General features: G+C 36.9%; 1 protein-coding gene across 1 annotated transcript; it reads right to left on the bottom strand.

The window, feature by feature from the left end:
• Window positions 1-1,353: 1,353 nt before the first annotated feature.
• Window positions 1,354-19,418, bottom strand: LOC145772012 (sodium-dependent neutral amino acid transporter B(0)AT1-like). Its single transcript, XM_082583815.1, has 10 exons — window positions 19,035-19,418; window positions 18,276-18,508; window positions 17,330-17,557; window positions 16,774-16,884; window positions 10,496-10,737; window positions 8,769-8,940; window positions 4,686-4,881; window positions 4,074-4,233; window positions 2,781-2,961; window positions 1,354-2,093 (listed from the first exon to the last, which is right to left on the bottom strand). Exons 1-10 carry the CDS (start codon window positions 19,345-19,347, stop codon window positions 1,878-1,880), a joined length of 2,052 nt encoding a protein of 683 aa, XP_082439941.1. The 5' UTR covers window positions 19,348-19,418; the 3' UTR covers window positions 1,354-1,877.
• Between the last annotated feature and the right edge of the window lie 1,306 nt (window positions 19,419-20,724).

Raw genomic sequence — 20,724 nt, forward strand, 5'->3', positions numbered from 1 at the left:
ATCGGTACCGAACAAAAATTATTCTTTCAACGGCCTTATCTCCAAGCTTTTGTCAGGGCACCAAGGCTATCTTGAAAAAATTGGGAGTGTTCAACTGCCTTCGTAATGAAGAAATTTCAATAGAAATAGGCTTATGTTTCAACAGAGCCTCGCTAAATCGTTATTCTGTGTATGTGGACCAGGACCCTAAGCCACACAGCACAATCCGCACTGTTCTATTTATGCTATCGACCGCAAAGTGAAAATATTACCTGACAGCACACTTTAACGTATAGCCAACTAAAAGAAATGCTTCACCAATTACAACTTGCATGGTACCGGTAACCTGCTACCCAGTGGCGTACGCAGGGGTGGGGGCATTGGCATTTGCCTCCTGTTTTTAATAAAAAGTTTTAGTAATCTTAAAGAAGTGGAGTACGACATCTAATAGGTTTCGGATAGCACTGTCAAAGCAAATGACAGCCCCGCCCGATACCTCAGTTGGTTAGCGCGTGACTTCGCGAACGAAAAGTTTCAAGATCAAGCGGCACTGGTTCGACTCTCGGGGTGTGCGCTTGAACAACGGATTCCAAGGACTGCTTTCCATTCAGCAGCACCTAATGGATCGAATAATTCTCCGGCAAAAACACTTCAACAATCGGAAAACTTCACTCTGTCAATCTCGGTAACCGGCCCTACGTCAAAAACCTCTACAAATATGCGAAACTACCAGGAATAACCAATCAAGGCTTTGTCAGTGCGAGGATAAAGATTCAAAACCAACCAACAATGCTGTTAGGCTATAGGCTAAGCAAATACAAATCTCATGGCTCTACGCCCACCCTTCACCCCCCCCCCACCCCCCCTTGCGTACGCCTCTTCTGCTGCCTACCTCGCACTAATACAAACAACAGATGTTGACTGTTCTAGATTTTTTTCTAGATTACAGTTTGCAGTGTAACAAGGTATTCTTCTCTATCTAATACAGAATACTGGAGTGCAGACTGCAGAAATGCAAAATTTCAAGTTAAATGAGGAGTGACGAATTTCGAAATGGGCGATGATAATGAAGTTAGGCTACAGTAGGCCTTCGCAAAAAGTAGTCTGCAACCTTTTTGAAATAAAACCTCAAATTGCTCTTCAGATTTTGCTATCCACTTCTATAGCGATAGTTTATTGTCCAGCTAACCAAACGTTTATAGTGAAATGGCTAAAAGTAAGTCTTGGATAGCCTAAGTTCTAGGCTATGCTTTAAACTTAAGTTATCTCACAAGTTTCACTTTAACTTAGCCGACTTTCATTTTTGCAAACGTATTAGTTTTGAGCGGTAGGCTGCACATTTTTGCTTCCATCGTAAACTTACACAACTTCCTTGCGTTTTTTGTATTTTACAGAATACAGATTACTGGTTCAATACGCAATTAACAATAATGGATTGAATAATTGGTTTGCATAATTTAAGAATTTATGTTTAATCTTGAAATGTGCATTACAGTACAATGAAAATTTTACTTCAAATGATGTAAAAATATAAACAAACTATGTCTGCTACCTATACAACTTTTCAATCATCGGATTGGAATTGACTTTTTCAACTTATTAAAACTTACTCATCAAAAAACAAGCTAGCCAACAACGACAGGTCATTGAAATCGATACGAGGGGCACACGGCAAAACCATTTGTGATTTATTTGATAGTTTTATACAGTATGGAACAGTATTTATATCGTGTTTAAGTTTTAACTCATCATTACTGTATGTTAAACGTACGGTTGCTTATTAGATTGCAGAAAATTTTGCAGAAAAGTGCCCCATGTTCTGAACACAGAACTAACCGTTTACCAAGTAACAATAAAACTTGAACCGAGTGAAACGTAGGCTATCATGCAAATAGCATTTAGTACTTGTGGTTATTTTTCCAGAAAGCCATATTTTGAAAAGTTCTGCTCCATTTCTTGTCCACTAATAAACCTTCAGGTCTGTCCGCATTGAGCCACTGTCTGGCAGCAGCCCTGTATATCCAGACAATAGGAATACCAACACAAGGGAGGACAATTAAAAGGATGATAACCATAACCCCGAACCAAGGGTAGACTTCTTTTTGCTGTGTTCCCTGTAAAGCAAATGTGGCATTTACAAATTTAAACTTAAGTTTATTTTTTATTATCTTTGGAAAGACAACAAACTTCGCAGCAGAAAGTTGTAAGTGAGCTCTTGGAAATACAAATTGTCAGGTAAAGTGGGAAATTTGATGCAATATATAAGGTAATGCAGGAAGGTGGTATTTTCATGAGTGAAAAATAGCAGTTTCATCTCAAGCTGATAGAATAACACGAAAGTTGGTTTTTAGTAGAGTAAACTCACATGAAGGGCATTTTACTTCAAAATGAAACTAAATTAGACGCCAAGAAGAGATAATTTCACCTGACAGCAATTTAGAAATCTTTATCAATGTTTATATCTATTAAAATTCGAATGCTGAATTCGTAATTTTGATTCAAATTTGTGTTTTTATTTTATATGCCAGCTTTAGATCACGTTTATATGCAACTTTTATGTTTTTGTCCCAAATTCAATCCATATTTACAGACGAATACTGCTTGTTAGTCTGCAGTTGCCTACTTAGCATTAGTGACGTAGCTAGAAAGACAATTGTAGGGGGGGGGGAACAACTGTTGGGTGAGGGCACATACTTTGATGTTTGAAATAAAGAGTTTTGGGGGGGCGATTAAAGATAAAATTGTTGAGGGTGACTACTCCCCCAAGGCATGCCATACGTCCATGCTTAGCATTGTCTTACATCTCCAACCCATCCACTGTAGACCAGTTCTCCAATCGCAGTGGTATACAAGTACGCCCCAAACACAACAACCAGTATGACAGGGGATACAACAAGCCAGCATATGCGGAAGTAGTAATGCAATATCCAGCCGATGATGGACTTTGGTCCTCCAATCATCCAAGTCAGGTCGTCATCAAAGCTGCGTTAAGTTTTTTAATTTTTATTCAACTTGTTCAGCGGTTTTGCTTTTGTATTGTAGTTTGGACAAACCGAAAGCTTATTTTATCCGCTCTGTTAGCTCAGCAGTTGCGCACTCGACTCAAGATCAAGCGACGCTGGTTCGTTCCTCTAGGTGTGCGCTTAAGCAACGCATTTCAAGGACTGCTCTCCATTCGGGAGCAACTATAGTGGATGGAATACTTCTTCAGCAACAACACCAACAATCGAAAAACTTCTTTCTGCCAATCTCGGTGACCGGCCCTGTGGCAAAAACCTCTATACGTATGCAAAACTACCAGAAATAACCTATCAAATGCAGGCCTTAGCCAGACATTTTCAAGGGAGGGAAGAGGGGGGGTTCCCAAATCCAAAAATATGGACCTTTTAACAACATTATCTTCTTGACGTGTCCACAAGGAAGCAATCAAAACATAAGAAATGGCAGTACATAATTTAAGGACCAAAAAACTTCAAATAGTCAACATTACAAAAACAAAATAAATAAATACAAACTATTGTCACATTAACAATAGCACATCTACAGTGGAACCGATATGGTCATCAACAAAGATTCCACGTAATCAGCTGATCCTGTGATCGTATTTACACTACACCTTCTCCAAAACTGTGGACCTTTTCGGCTCAGGGGGGGGGGTCCCGGGAACCCCGAGAACTCACCTGGCTACGGGCTTGTCACATGCATTGTCAGTCCGAGAATAAAGAATTAAAGCTAATCCAATCATATCAGTAAACTCAAATGTATCCAACTAAAATATCTACCTGAAACAATTCTTTATCACAAGGTAAGTATTTTATTGCATTTAGGTTTTTGGTTTGGAAATTGTCATTAAAGTGGATTAAAGAATAGCAAAACAGCTAAGCAAGCCTATTGTATGTGCGAATTTAATCATGCTATTAAGAAACAACCACTACCTCTCGATTGTCGGACAGGCTAAGAACTCAACATTAGATCACATAACCAAACGTTAGCCAATCTCGTGAAACAAATGCAAACATGCCCTAGCTTGTAAAACGGTGAAAAAATTAATCTTTTTTTGGTTGTCTAAACTAGGTTGTGTTACGAAATCTTACTTCTTCAATCCATATGCCCATGACACAACAGTTATTTCAAAGAAAGCAATAACCAGAAGTGGGATTGAGCCGGCGTAGTTGTTGAAGATATCAACCCAATAATTTCCAGCATTTGTACAGAACAGCAACCCAATCAAACAAGAAACCAAACAAATCAAGCCTGCAAAAAGATATAAGAAATCTTTGGATTTGTTGCGATTTCAAGTCAAAGCTTGTAAACAAAGTATGTACTTCTTCTGTGTGTGTTCAGCAAGATTTGTCTTTCTTGAAGAGGTCAAATGTCACTACTCATTAATCTAAAACGCCAATCTTTACATAAAATTTTCCACCTGCTGTTTTCGTGTCCCAGCTATGTTTAAAATTAACTTGTTTACTAAAACAAGAGCTTCCACAAAAATGTTATGACAATCTCCTGATTTGGATTGGAAAGCGTTGGCTCCATTTTTGCATTAAAAATTGCTTAGTTATCTGCGTTTTAGATAATTGCCTATATTGATTTTATTCTCATGTCACATTTTTAATTTTCAATCAGTGTAGACTTTTTTCATTTTAGACCGCAAACTTGCTTGTAATCGCACAAAACTCTTTTATTAAACGTAGGATTAATCTTACCGGTCAAAACGGGTTTGGGTATTTTTAACCCCAGGTCGAACAAAGGGGTAACCACTCCTTCTACGGTTCCAAACATGGAACCAAGTCCAAGCGAAAGAAGCATGAGGAAGAAAAGCACTGACCATACTGGACTTCCAGGCATGTTAATGATGGCTTCAGTGAAGACAATAAAAGCGAGACCTGTTCCTTGAGAGGCCTGTTGAAATATGCTATGTGGTAAAAACGTTAATTTATCTGCAGTAGGCTAAGTAATAGGTAGGCCTACATAAAAAAATTGATGTTTTTCAAGTTCACAAATGCCACCTTTATAGGCTACAAGCTAGGAGAACATATCTAAGAACTTTATTAAAAGTTAACGCTTCTTCGTTAAACTTATTATTAATTAAAAATTTATTAATTTATTGCTTATTTACCATTTACAAATTTATTTATTTAATTTTTTTATTTATTGTTATCATTTAAAATATTATTAATAGAATTTCTTTTAACTTTTTGTTAGACCTATCTATAGCATACTGCAGCGCCTATCAGCTATGTTTTTATCCTATCTCGGTTATGTTATAGTCGTCATTTTATTTACGTTGAATATATGTAACTCGTGACCAGCGTCACTACATAATCACAGTTCAGCGTTTTCTGGTACAGACGTTGGAATTGATTACCACCGCACTGCGCGTGTAATCAATTGAGCGTTTTGTACCACGTTCCTTAGTTGATTGTTTTGCGTTTCTTTCTTGATATATATTGAGTTGTTTTGTGCACATAAGTCAGTAAGTAACAAGAGGTAAATGATTTTCTCACTTGGTTGGCTATCGCTACAATTATTATTGTTTATTTTATATTAAACGTCTGGAAATACAACAGACATTTAACTGGCGTCGTCGGCAGGATTCGAACCTACGCGGGCAAAGTAGAATGCAGTAGAATTCATGGGTTACCATTGGTTACTCAGCATTGATGCTTTTTCTAAATACCCTTATTCATGCTACTACTTCCTTATCTTCAACAGCTACTATCAACCTGCTAGAAGAAGATTTTGCTCATTTCGGCTATCCCCATACTGTAGTTACCGATAATGCTACTACTTTTAAATCCACAGAATTCCAAACTTTCTGTAAGGAGAGGGGTATGGTACACATCACGGGTGCCCCTTACCATCCGGAAACCAATGGAGCGGCGGAGCGCCTCGTACGTACGTTCAAGCAAGCACTTCGCAAATTTTCCCTGCCCCCGAAACAAGCAGTCTTGCAATTCCTACAGCAGTATCGACGCACGCCCACTCCGAGTGGCTACTCTCCAAGCCAATTACTCAACAATCGTCAGATTCGAACCAAGATCGACACGCTTCTCCCCACACCGTCTCAAGTGGTACCCCGACAAAACCCTCACAACACGGACGCCTCTGAAGTTACAAAACGACATTTCAAACCGGGAGATCCCTGTTACGCGCTATCATTCACTCCACGACGGAGACAGGATCCTCGTTGGGTTCCAGTCGAGGTGATTAAGCGACAGGGTAGCCGAATCTTCCTGGTACGTCTGCTGCCACATGGTCCGACGTGGAGGCGCCATATGGACCAACTGCAACCTCGCTATGCATCATCGGAGGACCAGGAGCCGGGAGAAACTCCTGCACCAACAGTCGACTCCTCCGCTGTCTCCACCTCAGCTCGAACGGATTCGGACGACACACCGACTGTACCGGAATTCGGGCCACACAACCCACGAAGGTCGAGCCGTCGCCGCAGACCTCCGGCCCGTTTCGGACTTTGAGAGATATTGTTTAATTCAGTGTCTTGTTCATATTTTTCTTTGTGTATAAAAATTATCGGGGGAGGTGTTATAGTCGTCATTTTATTTACGTTGAATATATGTAACTCGTGACCAGCGTCACTATACATAATCACAGTTCAGCGTTTTCTGGTACAGATGTTGGAATTGATTACCACCGCACTGCGCGTGTAATCAATTGAGCGTTCTGTACCACGTTCCTTAGTTGATTGTTTTGCGTTTCTTTCTTGATATATATTGAGTTGTTTTGTGCACATAAGTCAGTAAGTAACAAGAGGTAAATGGTTTTCTCACTTGGTTGGCTATCGCTACAATTATTATTGTTTATTTTATATCAAACGTCTGGAAATACAACAGGTTACTTGGGAAAAAAAGAGGAAACGGCATGTCCAACTGCTGGTGTAAACTGTACCTGACTATTGGCAGCAATAAAAATACATACAGCCTATATGTATACAAAATACAAACAAATACACAATATGCATTGCGCAAAGCTCACTGCTTGCAGTTTGATCAAAACTTGATCAAAACTTTGATCAAGATTGATCAAAACGGAAAGAAGATTCCTTGGAACGAAATTCTTCTAAGAAATAAAAAAAACAAATTTCTCCTCCCACCTCACCTATCCTCCATGTCCTTTCGGATTGCACATGGAGGATACAAATGGGGAGATTTTAATAGATCAATACACTCCGACAGAACAACAAATTGCAAATTCTGCAGAAAACCAGAAGACAATGTGGCCCACGTCCTCACCAAGTGCTCCTTTGCGCTAGGAATATGGGAGCGCCTGAAACAACAATATCTTGACCTAACCAACGAAGACATGGAAATAACAAAGGACATGATCCTCTACAACCAAATCCCTGACGGACAGAAGAACAACCCGATTCTTTTGACCATGATGAATGTCGCCAAGCACACCATCATCCAAAAGAAGATATCTCTGGACATAGGCGACACATACATACAGGACACAAAAAGGTCCACCATTCAAGCCCTGTGGGTCATCATGACAAAAACGAAAGACATAACACAAAAGCATAACATTCCTTTGTCATCTGACATTTCTACTCCTTCCAAACCTCCTCCTACGGTCAAAAGAAAGAAGAACCAGTCGAGATCCACTCTTCAACCGCCCTCTCAGTCGTCATCGGTGGTAGGGATGACTGATTGCAGCGGTGGATCTCACTAGCACAGCACGGTCGTAGATCATCTTTGAAGAAGCTTAGACAGCCAAGGGCGTAACAACCCACCTTTAACCCGTCCCTCTCACTCATCTGCAACGGCCTGATGCCGGAAGAGTGATTGCAGCGGGAGATCTTTAACCGTCCCTCTCCGTCGTCCCACTCGCCCTGGGATGACAGGATTGCAGCGGCCCATTCCAAGATGACTCTGGGGTCAGCGAAAGCTACCCTCCCTCTGGCCGCTCCTCTCTGGCATCTCCGCCAAATGAGATGTCAGACTGCAGTGGCCCATTTTCTCCAAACAGGTCCCCTTCTTCAAGCCGGCAACAAGAAGATACACACACACAAACAAACTCAAATAAAATTTAAAAATGAATTATCTACCAAAACGCGCTAGTTCTCATGCTTGACCGGCCATCTCCTAGTCTGCTCCAAGATCAGCAAGAGAAAAGTCGAGACAGGCAGATCAGCTTGAGGCAGCCACTAACCAAACATTTACATCCACAGACTACCATCTACCGCGGTGGGTCCCTTCGGTTGTAGTGAGTCCCTCGCCTCCCTGGTAGGTATCTTCCATGTAAGTATGGTGTGCCTGCTGAGTGTTTGGGTGTGTGGACGACTCCCGGAGCGGACGCACTAATGATGAGACAGGAAACAAATCCATGTCATATGGAAAATTGTAAACCTGCAAGATGTAGTGGGTATGCATCTTGAACTCTGAGCGTTGCGCGAAAAAAAAAATGCTTGCAGTTTGAGCACTTTGACAAGGTTGGCAGTAGTACTATTTTTGGTGCTTACGTATCACAAATAGGAAAATGTCACATGGAGCCGGAGGTATATACCTTCATGGCCATTCCAGTGTAAACACTGCACTGACGAGACCGGAAGGTCGAAACGGTGTGCACTGTCTGCAGTTAGCAATACATAATACATATGTATATAGCCTACTCTGATATTTTCAAACAACTAAGCTGAAGGTCATTAAAATTTTGGCAATGCCAATTTAGCGCTTGCAGTTGGCGTAGCTTCAACTAACTGCAATGTACCACTCTCTCATACTGTAGTAGACAAAAAAAACACAGAATTTATAAAGACAAAACATCACCTCGCTTAAAATTTCTTGTACGTCGCAGTGGGTTAAGTTCAATGAATCTATTGTTATGGGAGTGTCTTCCCAATTATCTGTGCCGTTTAAACTAACAAGCATATCATCATAGTTCTCATACGTGATGGATCCTTCAGGCATTTCGTATGTATCCAGAAGTAAATTGATATTTCTGTAACAATAATAAACATAAATATAATAATAAATAATTCATTAAATTGGATAACTAAAAATAAATGTACCACTAAAGTTTCACTTTTTTCACTTATCAGCAAGACCAGTTCAGTTCAGTTTGTTTCTATTTCTGCATCACAGCATGAAGGTTACATGCTACAGCGTAGTAGAGGTCTAGAAAGAGGTAGAATCAACAAAACACGAACGTGAAAACGTGCTTGAAACAAGAAGTTAGCACGGTTGCAACACCTTTAAAAAACTAAGACTGGATAAAGAAATCGAAAAATAAACAATTAAATTATGGAAATCGAAAATAAAACTCACATTTTCAAGATTTGTAAGAAAGAAGTGAAGAAACAATTGCTATAAAGATCGGTCGCACTACGTTATTAAGAGTGTTGATGGTCGTGAGTGGAAGTGAGAACACATCGATGCGTTTTGTTCATTACTAAGAAGAGCGAGGGAGGCAAAGAAGACACAACAAAAAATAATCCCACAACAAGGAGGGAAACGTACCTAGTCATGCAGGCCTATGACTTACAAAATCGTTGCTGTGTGACTATATAAATAAACCAAAACAAAGTGTAAAAAGGATTTAGGACAAGAGCCAATTTTACTCAAGTAGTGAAGTGAATCCTATGTTATTGTATTGCATTACATGGGTAGTTTGCTTATTTTTTAGCATGACAAGTAAATAATACAGTACAGTAAAAAACTAGGGCATTACGTTACAGCAATGAAATACAGTTGAGTTCTATTGCAAGCAGCTTGCCCAATATATTGAATTTAACCAACACGCTACCGTACTTTAAATTTTGAAAAATATTAAGAAAATTTGAAATAATAAGTAGATTAACAACTCTGTGACAGCTTCTTATAGCAGCATGAACAATTCTTATGATTACACTATATGATTCAGCGAATTGACACCCTGAAGTAGTCAAGTATTAAAAGTTCCCCTCAGAAGCTTTAAAAAAAGGAGTAGAAGAAAGGATGATTTCGCACAACACGAGCACAACACAACTTTTACCTGACAACAAGTTGCTAAAGAGGCCTATTAGCAATAACGTTAAGAGGAGGTCCATATATAGAGAAGATGACTAATTGAACATTTCACTTTATTGGTATTGCAGATCAGCAAATAAATCTTGAATTTGAAGCACTCGTTTCATCAACCATAACTTTCAAGAAATAGCCTACTTTTTGCCAAACTTAAAATTTTAAACAAAAGGACAGTCGAGTGCAAATTCACTAATTTTTGAAAAAGAGAAAAGCATTTTACATTTGTTACTGCAAAAATGCTATTGAATAATGAGATAACAAATTATCTAACTTGATTTTGTAAAAATAAAAAAGGCGGACCTGTAAACCTGCAAATAGTGTGTGAATTTAAACTTAAACTTGAATAGGTCATTTATCGAGTTTTATATTTTTTGCGAAGAAAAAATATTTGATCAGTTTTTATTCTTGGTTTTGCGTAATGTTCAACCTTGTAAATAAGAGTTACGAAAATGGGTCTAAACAAGCAGGTACTTTTAGGTTTAAGAACTTACCCGTCTAAGCAGCCTTCGTATTGCACCGTGGCCTTGTACCCTAAAATGGCAAAAATAACAATAGAAGCAAACACGGACGTGAAGGAGTTGGTTAAAGCGATGATGAGAGCATCTCTTTGGCAATCCTGCTTTTTCGGATTATAGCTGGCAAACGCAATGACTCCTCCGAATCCCAATCCAAGAGAAAAGAAGATTTGCGTCGCGGCGTCCAACCAGACATTAGGGTCGGATAAAACGTTTAGCTGAAAAGAGAAGCAAATCAACGGTAAATTGTTAAAGTTGCTACATAATGTGATTTGCTTTAATTTAAGTATATACTCTATTATTCAAGAAACTCTCTTCTTTCTCCTTTTTTCCCCTAATTCTTTTCTCCTTTTTCTCTCTTACTTTCTTTTCTCTCTTTTTTCTCTCACTTTTTCTTTCTCTCTTTTTCTCTGTGTGCGTAGGGAGCACAATTGAGTCAGCTCTCAATGTACACTGACGTTCCAGTTTGGACCGATCTCAGCGCCTTGCCAAAGTTTAATGGGGTGTTCGAAGTATGGTTGAGAATTACGTAGAAATGTAAATCTTTGAGCTCCTTTTGTCGTTACACAAAAAATAGGCTTGCCGATTGAAATTTTTTCAATTCTTTCCTTGCTGAAAAACTGTATGTTTATGGTGAATAGAATAAGGACACTGCGACATATCGGGACCCATTTGTTTGTACAATAACTCAAGTGATAAATGATTTATACGACACATCATGTATATTTTGAAGTTTCCAATACAGGCTATTAAATGCTTTCATGGTACTAACTGTAAAAATGATCAGTTTTATAAGCTGATTCAATGATTTACGAACTTTTACTAAAATGAGGTGTTTTGATTCAACTTAAGTTATATTGTGTGTGGTGCAGCGATAAGAGGTTTATATAGCTGGTCTATTGATAGCCTATGATTCTTTTTTTTGTACAGGCTATTTTGTCTGTTTAAAGCTTGAAAGTAACCTAAAGGTTGTTCAGGATTTTATAACCAAGAAAAACATATCAACAATACTTCAATGCCAAGAAGTTTAAGAGAATAAAGAACTTTATAAAATTTCTCGAATTTCATTCAGGTTTTGTGTGTTAATTAACCTGTAATTGCGAAATATGTTAAAAGTGCAAATACATTTATTATATCTTACATTCGTATCACAGGTTTTTGAGAAAATATTTTTTCCAAAAAAAAAAAAAGAAATAAAGAACTTGTAATGAAGACATTGCGTAATCCCCAAGTTCATTGTTTTTTGTGTTAAACTAAATCCAACGATCTCTCCCGCTTGTTTTGCTAGCTGTTGTTCGTTGTACTAGATCAAGCATTTTTTTTGCAGAACAAAACCATCTGATGAAGCAAACTTGGAGGTCTAAGCTGAGCATCCTGTCATTAGATAAAAACTCAAACACGGTCATAAGTTTAACAAAGAAAAACTTAAGCGATGAGAAAAAACTAATGTGGTTTACAAAAACGAGAGCACAAAAGCAGAAACTAACATTTAAGAAAGTAGTCTTTTAATTCTCTCGTTTTCGAAAACCACATTAGTTTTTCCTAAACTAAGGATGTGTGGGGTATGGGGTATGGCGAAAAAAGCAAACAATAAATGAACTTTAACAAAACATCAGGTAAGACTAAAAGTAAACTTGTGTCCACACAAGAAGAATAAAAATGTTAATATCAGCAATATTTGCTGATCTGGATGACAGATGCGCAATGGTTGCTATACATTGGCTTCGCAAATAAAGGCGAGCAAATTTCAAGTGTCTAGACTTCAGATTTCAGTGAAACTTAAAAGTTAGCTGCAATTAAAAAAATATAGAGTGATGTTTGACACAATATTCGTCTACTACCTGCGCAGATGTGTTGTCTACCTGTTTCTTTGTATTTGTGAAATACAACCATTCGTGAATAATAGTAACTTAGTAAAACAAATCGAAGATTTTTGAATTGTATTTTTATTCTGATCAAGGCTAAAAATATCGTTTAGAATCCATACTGCAGGAGTGGGCAACCATTTTAACACAAGGGCCAGTTAGGAAAATGTAATGCTTACAGGAGAGCCGCACATCAAATAAACACTATAATTCATACTTTTAGCAATGGAATTTATCTTATTGAAATTTTGTACAAGAATGTCATCTTCCTGCAGTAAATTCAATTCAAGCTGGATTTCTGCAGGCGCAAAACTTATTTTACAGGTAGCCGTACAGGCAGTGGCGTAGCTAGGGAATGTGCCGGAATGTGCCGCCGGGCAGATTCAGATTTTGCCGCCCCTTCAAGAAAAAGCATGTGAAAATGAAATGCGTTTTTTTTTATCAGATTATAATCAAAATCAAAAATCGTAGTCTGAAAGTTCCGCTCCCAGCCCGGGGCGGTCCGCCCCCCCCCTAGCTACGCCACTGCCTACAGGAGAGTGAAAAGACGGTCATATCACTTCTTAAGCTTCGAAATTGTGTAAATGGGGATGAAAATAACCTTAGTTTAAATAGCCTTATTTAGGGAAAAATAGCTGGAAGAAGATGTATGGCCTTACAAAAAATGAAAAGGGCCGATTGCGGCCCGCGAGTCGCACGTTGCCCACTCCTGCCATACTGTATCAATAATTGAAAATGTTATTATTTTATTATGGCCGAGCATTTTAAAGATTTAAATGGAATAAAGTTATTTCAAGTAAGCTCACGATAAATAAAATTTGTTGATGGCATCTTGTTTTATTTAACCAGTTAATTTTTATTTGGTACTTCAATGGGAAGAGTAAAGTATTGATTCTTGTCTTTTGTTGGGAAGCAGTAATTTATTTGTTACAGCTATTGACACTTAACGTAATATTGGAGAAGTATAATTTTATTATCCATTTTACGGGAGTTAAGAGATCACAAAGTATTGACCTGGGACTTTAAAAAGTAAATAAAAGCAAATAATCCGAACAACTGATGTCTGAAATAACAAGCTAGCAACACTGCAGTTTACATTGCCGTTACTATCGTTTCCGCAGCTGGAATAGCACACTAATATTAAACATGGAAGTTAAAGTTTGCTTTAAAAATTTGTTGGTTACTTCAAAACAACAAGCTTTAAAATTTCATCACGTATTTTAGCTAATAATTTCAAAACATTACCCTTTTTTTAAATGAAATACTCAAATCTTGCAACTTTGCATTGCCATCAAGTGGAAGAAAATGTTTGTTTTTAGCATCAAAATTTGCCAAACCAAGATTTCGTGACTAAATATTTGGTTTGGTTTGGTTTTGAATCTTTATCCTCCGACTGACAAAGTCTTGATAGGTTATTCCATGGCCACCTAAAGATACGGCCTGATTTGTCACATTTTGCAGAAATTCCAGGTTTTTCTAACTTTGGGCGAACGTTTAAATAAATTTTTCTAAAAATTAGATTTTTACGTTTTCTTTATTCTTTTCCCCAGATGACACAATAGGTTTTAACATCCTCACATATTGAAAAACAAAGAAAATTTGATTTCGCAGATTTCAGTCAGACTGTTAATTTTCAATAACAGTCTGATTTTGCGTTTTTCAATTTACTTTTTCTCATTTGCTACTGCTTCCCCAAGGCAACAAAAAAGTTTTATGTCATTAGGAAACTGCAAAAAGTAAATACATCTCAAAAAATATCAGTCAAGCAATAGCAGTAGCTGTAATCAAAATCTGCAAAATGTGACAAATCAGGCCGCATCTCCAAGTGGCCATGGTTATTCCTGGTAGTTTCGCATACTTGTAGAGACTTGTCAGTTTTAAAGCTTTTGCGTATGCGTACTTGCTCAGTGTATTTTTAAAACCCAAAAATGTGACCAAACGCAAGGTTAACCTAGTAAATGTTTATGAAAGATGAGTTTAAATATCCAAAACAGTGATCTCATTTCACGTCATTTTAGTTGTTTCTTACCGGGGAGTGAGAAATACCAGCTGCAATACTCAATCAACAAGTTTTTAAACAAAAACAAAACTGCCCTGAGCTTCTAAGATTTAGAACGTAAGTTGTATGGAAAGTGTGTTAATAATGCTTCTGCCAAGAAGTTGGCTTTATCGTAAATTACAACATTTAATTTAGTCTACAATCGACAGCTGTTGAAAGAGCATGTTCAATTCCAGACAGCACAATCCTTTATTTTTACATTGATTCAATGTCTGCAGACGTTGAATCAATGTAAAAATGACAGATTTTGCTGTCTGGGATGTTTTTATGTCCAATAAAAAAGTGTTTTGTCAGTCCATCAAATCGCAAAAAATTAGGATCCAATTTTCAAGGAAGTACAACACAACTTCGTTTAATATGCGAAAAATGAATTAGGCAATTTAACGTATTAGAGGACAACTACACGCCCAGTCAAGCTGGTGCAAGAGAGAAGCCCAATTATGGTACGGATCAAACGATACGATGCTTGGAAATTCAATGTTCTAAATAACAGCCTCTTTTAGTTTAATAAATTAAATCATAACTAGATCATAATAGATTATAATGTCAAGTCAGTGAGGCAAACCCCCCAATGAAATGTTTTCGGCTCTCTCCTAGAAAAATCAAAAGTATATTTTCAATTCATTAATCAATTCATCAAAAATGGCTAGCCTATTGTGAATTAAGTGCCCCTTCCCTGATATAACCGTCTATTTACCGATTGGTGCGCTATATGTTAGCAATAAACTGATTAACGGATTTAAGTTACTTTAAATTGTACTTCCACAAATATTACTAAGAAACATGTTTAAATGGGTAACAGCTTGGCCATAAATTAGTTTGTTTTCTGAATGCTTAGTAGGTCTATTCCTATTCGTTTACTTCACTGTTGCTTTCATTGAGATCGTAGCCAATATAAACATTTGCTAAATGTGAGCATCGAATGTTCATCAGAAATATATTTTCGTTTCACACAGGTTACAGTGGACATCCAGTTGAAAGTAGGAACTTAAATTAGTTTTACTGCTTTACTAACGTTTCGCGCAACTTGACAAGTCGCGTCTTCAGAGCAAAAAGAGACGTTTTAGTAAACTGTTAAGTTTTGAAAATTTACGGTCTTGTTAACACAATTTTTTTTAATGTGAAAATGCAAGAAAACTTGAAAATTAATTGCATGAATTTTAAAGAACAGTCGAATGATTTGCGCATGCAAGACAAGGTGCTGGTACAAAAGGAACAAAGACTTTGGTGTTACAAACAAACTAACAGCTTTATTTACGAATCTATTAATTATTAAATACCACAACGTTGCACCAGGCTAAGCTAATATTACTTTGGCTACGTCATGGAAAACTACAGCGTTTGCAGAGCTTCAATTGCCATTACAATTACTTAGCATGTGTAAATAGTGGATATGAAAGAAACAAGGAATTGTTTCGCACCCGTTATATATGACAGAAATATGGTTTTATAATAACGTCTGAAGACGTTGAATCAATGTAAAAATTTTACTGTCTGGATATTGGTCCTCAACACAGCGAAAACAAAAAACGCAGCTGGCGTTTGAGAGACCTTTGCACTGTGACGAATGATATCTTTTCTAATTTCTAATTTCCTTTTCTCACTTTATCATTGAATGCAACAAAATGAGCTCAATAGAAATGGCTTTAAATAAAACAACTGTCGAACTCAAACTGACAGCAGGCTATTATCCAACACAAACTTAGCAAGCACGGTATTTTAAAAATATAATGTTTTCATTTTATTGTTGATATCTTATTTCCGAGGCAAAAAGCAACAAATGTAAATTCATCATAACCCATCCCATATCACGAATAAAAGTTTTATAATGTTTTTTTTTTACATAATATACGTCACTATCTCGCTTCGTTATTTGCCTTTGCTTATTATAAAAAGACAAGCCCCACTTTAGTTAGTGCAATGCTTATTTTAATTTTTTATTTTAAAAGTTGTTTTATTCACAAGCGAAATAAATCGATTATATTATTTTACCAAAAAGCTAATAACCTTCAACATGCAGACATAAGGTATCCACTATCCATGTAATTCTAACCAAATATGCAAACCTATTAAGGTTATATAACAAAATCTGAATTTATAGTAGTTTTTGTTAACTGACACAATGTGGTTTAATAGGCCAGTCTCTTCAGTATTCCAAAGCCTATGATTATATTGGCCAGCCTATTGATAAATCATAAATTTGCATTTTGACGCCGAATGCAAACAATCCTGCGTCCAAGTTTTTGGAACTATTTACTGGGGGGGGAGGGGGTAGTTTTTAAAAGAATTATTGTTTTATTTATTTTGTACGTTGCGGTGACTATACTTACATCTGGAGTAAATAAGAACGACACTCCCTCTCCAGAACCTCTTAAAGTTAAACCACGACACAGGAAGATGAATAGAACCAAATAGGGAAACGTTGCTGTCACGTACATGGCCTGGAAGATGAAAATAACTCATGACTTCAAATGTTTTCAACTTACAAGCTTCTGTTGTAAACTTTCTTGCCAATAAGTTAAAACGATTTGTTGAACTTTGAATGATTCAACTAAAAAGCCTGTTCAGCGAAACGAAAATTATAACACTTGTGTGCAATTGGTTTGATAGGTTGGTTAAGTTTTGAGCCTAATTTTGAGAATAGGTTCAATTTCACATGGAACACCAAAATGTTTAGATTAAGAACAAAACTTCAAATTGATAAAATCGTTTTCTGCTAAATTTATTTTTTAGCATAGTGACTTTTAAAGTTAGATTTTGGCTTTAGAGTTAACACTCTCATTCATTTTTTTGCAAACTGCTTCATTTTCTAAAAAACCGTTCGTCGTGATGTATACCCAGTTACCATTTACCCAGCTCTATATGAAAATACGTTGTTCAACTTACTTTTCCAGAACTTTCGATTCCCTTGATCATTGTAACCCAAATGAGCGTCCACGCCAGAATTAAGCAGATGACTACCCACCACACCAAGCCCCCTGTTTCGTCTATACTTGACGAGACATTAAGGGTGTTTCTGTACCAAAAGTAGTCAGTGGGTCCACTATTTTCGCACTCCAGCACATATCCAGTAAGATTTTCATTTAAAGGGCAGTTTGCATATGGTAAGGGGTCCTAAACATAGCATCAATAAATTTAAAGTCTATATGCAATCATGCATTTTTTCGACCATAAAAACAAAATCTAGTAGTTGCCAAAACACAACCGAAATCTTGAAACAGATCAAAGGGATTAAATATTATCCAATATTTTCTAGATGCAAAAATGAGATTACATCCACTTTCACCTTTCCATTCAAGTAAATTAGGGTCATGTATTTTTCTTATTCTTATATGTAATAACAGGAAAAGCAACACGTGGTATTGAAAATATTCTGTAATGATATTTTAAAAAAGGATATTAATGATATTAAAGCACTATGATATTTCAAAATTAGTAGCACATTCAAACCATTTAGGTATTTTGCATTTGGATATTTTAAACTGCAGAAAATATTCTTCAATCAACAGTAAGTGGAACCAAACCAGAATTTTGTGATCCCAACCAGAAGGCACGGACATAAATAGCAAGTTTCAGCTACTAGATATGAGTTCCCGTTAAAAATAATACGTTCCGATTACCAATAAAGATTTTAGGTAACAAAGAAGAAGTTCCGGTTACAAAAGAAAAAGTTCTGGTTACAAGGAAGACGTTCCAGTTACAAAAAAGTTACTGTTACAAAAAGAAGTTCCGGTAACAAAACAGAAGTTTAGGTTACAAAGAAGAAGTGGTTTCTACTTATGCTCGTTTTAGTTGAAATTTGGTCCTGCTCGCGATCAATCCTATCCCTTACCGTGAATGAATTGCAAATGTACCAGAAACACCATGCAATGATGGTGTTGTAGTACAGTCCAACCATGAACGAGACCACCATACTTCCAATGCCAATCCCTCCAAGATATGGGTGAAATTTTACCCAAGTTCCAATCGCTCCTTGCCGTAACCTTTGACCAACTGATAGCTCCAATAAAAAGAGAGGAATCCCTTCAACGACCAACATGATGAGGTAGGGAATCAAAAACGCACCTGGAAATAATGACGATAATAATAATAATAATCGTGTTTTTATTTGTGCCCATTGCGATAACATACAGTACACTGCGATCTCAGATGCGATGCAACAGACGACAGGAAGCAGCGAAGTGACATATGGTCTTCGAGTCAGCTGCTCCCCTTAGATAATTAATTTAACATTCGAGTAAAGTTATATTTTTCAGCAGACGATTGTACCAAGAATTGACAACGATAGACACCGTGTTTTGCCCATGAGGCTGGGCTCGTCAGTGTTTCACCATTAATTTCTGGCACAGACTACCGACGAATATTTGCTCGCTGTTCTGGTGTGTGTTCAGTCTTGCGCTGACAGCCAGGAAAATGTTCCTGTCTACAAGTATTTAATTTAACATAAATTTTTAGAGACGAAATATATTGTAATAGCTGCGTTTCTTTTTTCAACAATCAATGAAATACTTTGCATTAAGTCGTAACTTGAAATAGCTTTTAGACAGTTTTCAAAGCAAAACTACGAAAAATCAAAAATTTGTTTATTTACCCCCTCCATAGGTCTGGGCAAGGTATGGAAATCGCCAGATATTTCCCAGACCCACAGCGTAAGCAATACAAGCCAGCAAAAACTGGACCTGGTTGTCCCACGCTGGTCTTCCTCCAGCTTCATCTTTTGGTACAAAACTTCCCATCCCTACATCATACCCATCGTCAGATGCTTCAGAGTTAAGGTCTTTCTTCTTCTCATCATCGTCGTCCAACGCAATGTTGGTAAATTTTTCGACCATTTCTAAACCACTTTTCTCGTTTTTTGTTACATTGACGTAATCTGGTTCAAATGCAACGTTTGTCTCTCCCATATTGTTGCTTTATCAATGTTAAATTTGCTCCTAGTATAGGCTATTTACTCCTGCCAAATCACATTAACAACAACAGGCAACCTAAAAGTCAGTGCAATAGGTAAATATAACAATTGTTGACTTTGTAAGCCACCAACGTCATGTGACGATGTGATACGCCAAACAACACAATAGCAAATTGCTTTGCTTTAAATCTACCAACTTCACGAAAGACAAACCTAACTCTCAGAGCACTTCCAGGTAAAAATACCTCCTTAAAATCACAGAGTTAACAACCGGGGTGAGTTGCACCTATGAATGAAGTACACTTAATGAAGCAGGAAAAAAATGGAAAAATTGGAGAAAACAATGAATCGACCAACAAATTAACTGAATTCTAATTGAGTGATTTAAAGTTGATAAAAGTCTGCAGACTACGGTGTGCCTAAATGTTGCGGATTTTTCACTTTTTGATTAGAATCATGGCCTGTAAATGAAATTGTTCAAAAAGAAAGGAAATATGACCGAATTACAATCAGTATCAACAAATGTAATAGAAATTCTGTTGTTTTGAACCAAAATATAAACAAAAGTAGCCATTTTGTTTGACATTTTTATCAAAAAAGTCTTCCCCTGGTTCTCAGCCCACCTTTGATGAAATCAAGTTTAAGTTTTATTATTGTACAATAATGCTGAATATACATCATCAAACTAATACACACAGATTATCTACTTCTTCTTTGTCTTCTTTTGTTCAGCTTTGGGGCCCAAGTATATATTCTTTCACTACCCCAGGTTCAAGACGTTCTTAAACTTTACTGGACGGTTACACCAATCTAAATTTGCATTGTTTCACCCATCAATAGCAAGTGTTACAGTAAAGCTGTGTGATGCAATCAACAGCAGATGGATGTGCTTAGGCTTGATAAGGATAAGATAGTTTAACAGAGAAAAATTCTTCAACCTATTTTGCTGCTAATTTGTTTTCCTTTGCCAATAGGTAAAATCTTTTCCAAACAAAACTTTAAAAAGTTTGTAGGCCTACACTATCAAATGAATACTCAATAAAATAGTCAACTTTTGGCATTTTATTTCAATTCTAATAAGTATGGCAACTTGAAAACAATTTTAAGCTCAAAGCTAAAACATGAGAAAGAGTTTGTTATAACAGCTACCACTGTCTATAAAGAAATCATGATGATTGTTTTTATATTATAAGCAAATCGTGAAGAACAAAATTATCATCTATGATGTCGCATCAACTTCGGTTGAAATCAAAGAGGAAGATTTGTGATAAATTTCTTAAGAAACTTGTATAGAAAATTTTCAGATGAACTTTCTTAACAAAATTAATTCAAATTTTTTTCAATCACATGCATAGTTTAGAAATTTTCAACG

The sequence above is a fragment of the Aplidium turbinatum genome, chromosome 6 (assembly GCF_918807975.1).
Source record: "Aplidium turbinatum chromosome 6, kaAplTurb1.1, whole genome shotgun sequence".
Taxonomy (NCBI): domain Eukaryota; kingdom Metazoa; phylum Chordata; class Ascidiacea; order Aplousobranchia; family Polyclinidae; genus Aplidium; species Aplidium turbinatum.

Coding starts and splice junctions, on each gene's coding strand:
- LOC145772012 (XM_082583815.1), bottom strand. CDS start 19,347: ATGGGAGAGACAAACGTTGCATTTGAACCAGATTACGTCAATGTAACA. Junction 16,885..17,329: donor GAATCGAAAGTTCTGGAAAA/GTAAGTTGAACA, acceptor TTCATCTTCCAG/GCCATGTACGTGACAGCAAC. Junction 8,941..10,495: donor TACGAAGGCTGCTTAGACGG/GTAAGTTCTTAA, acceptor TTATTGTTACAG/AAATATCAATTTACTTCTGG.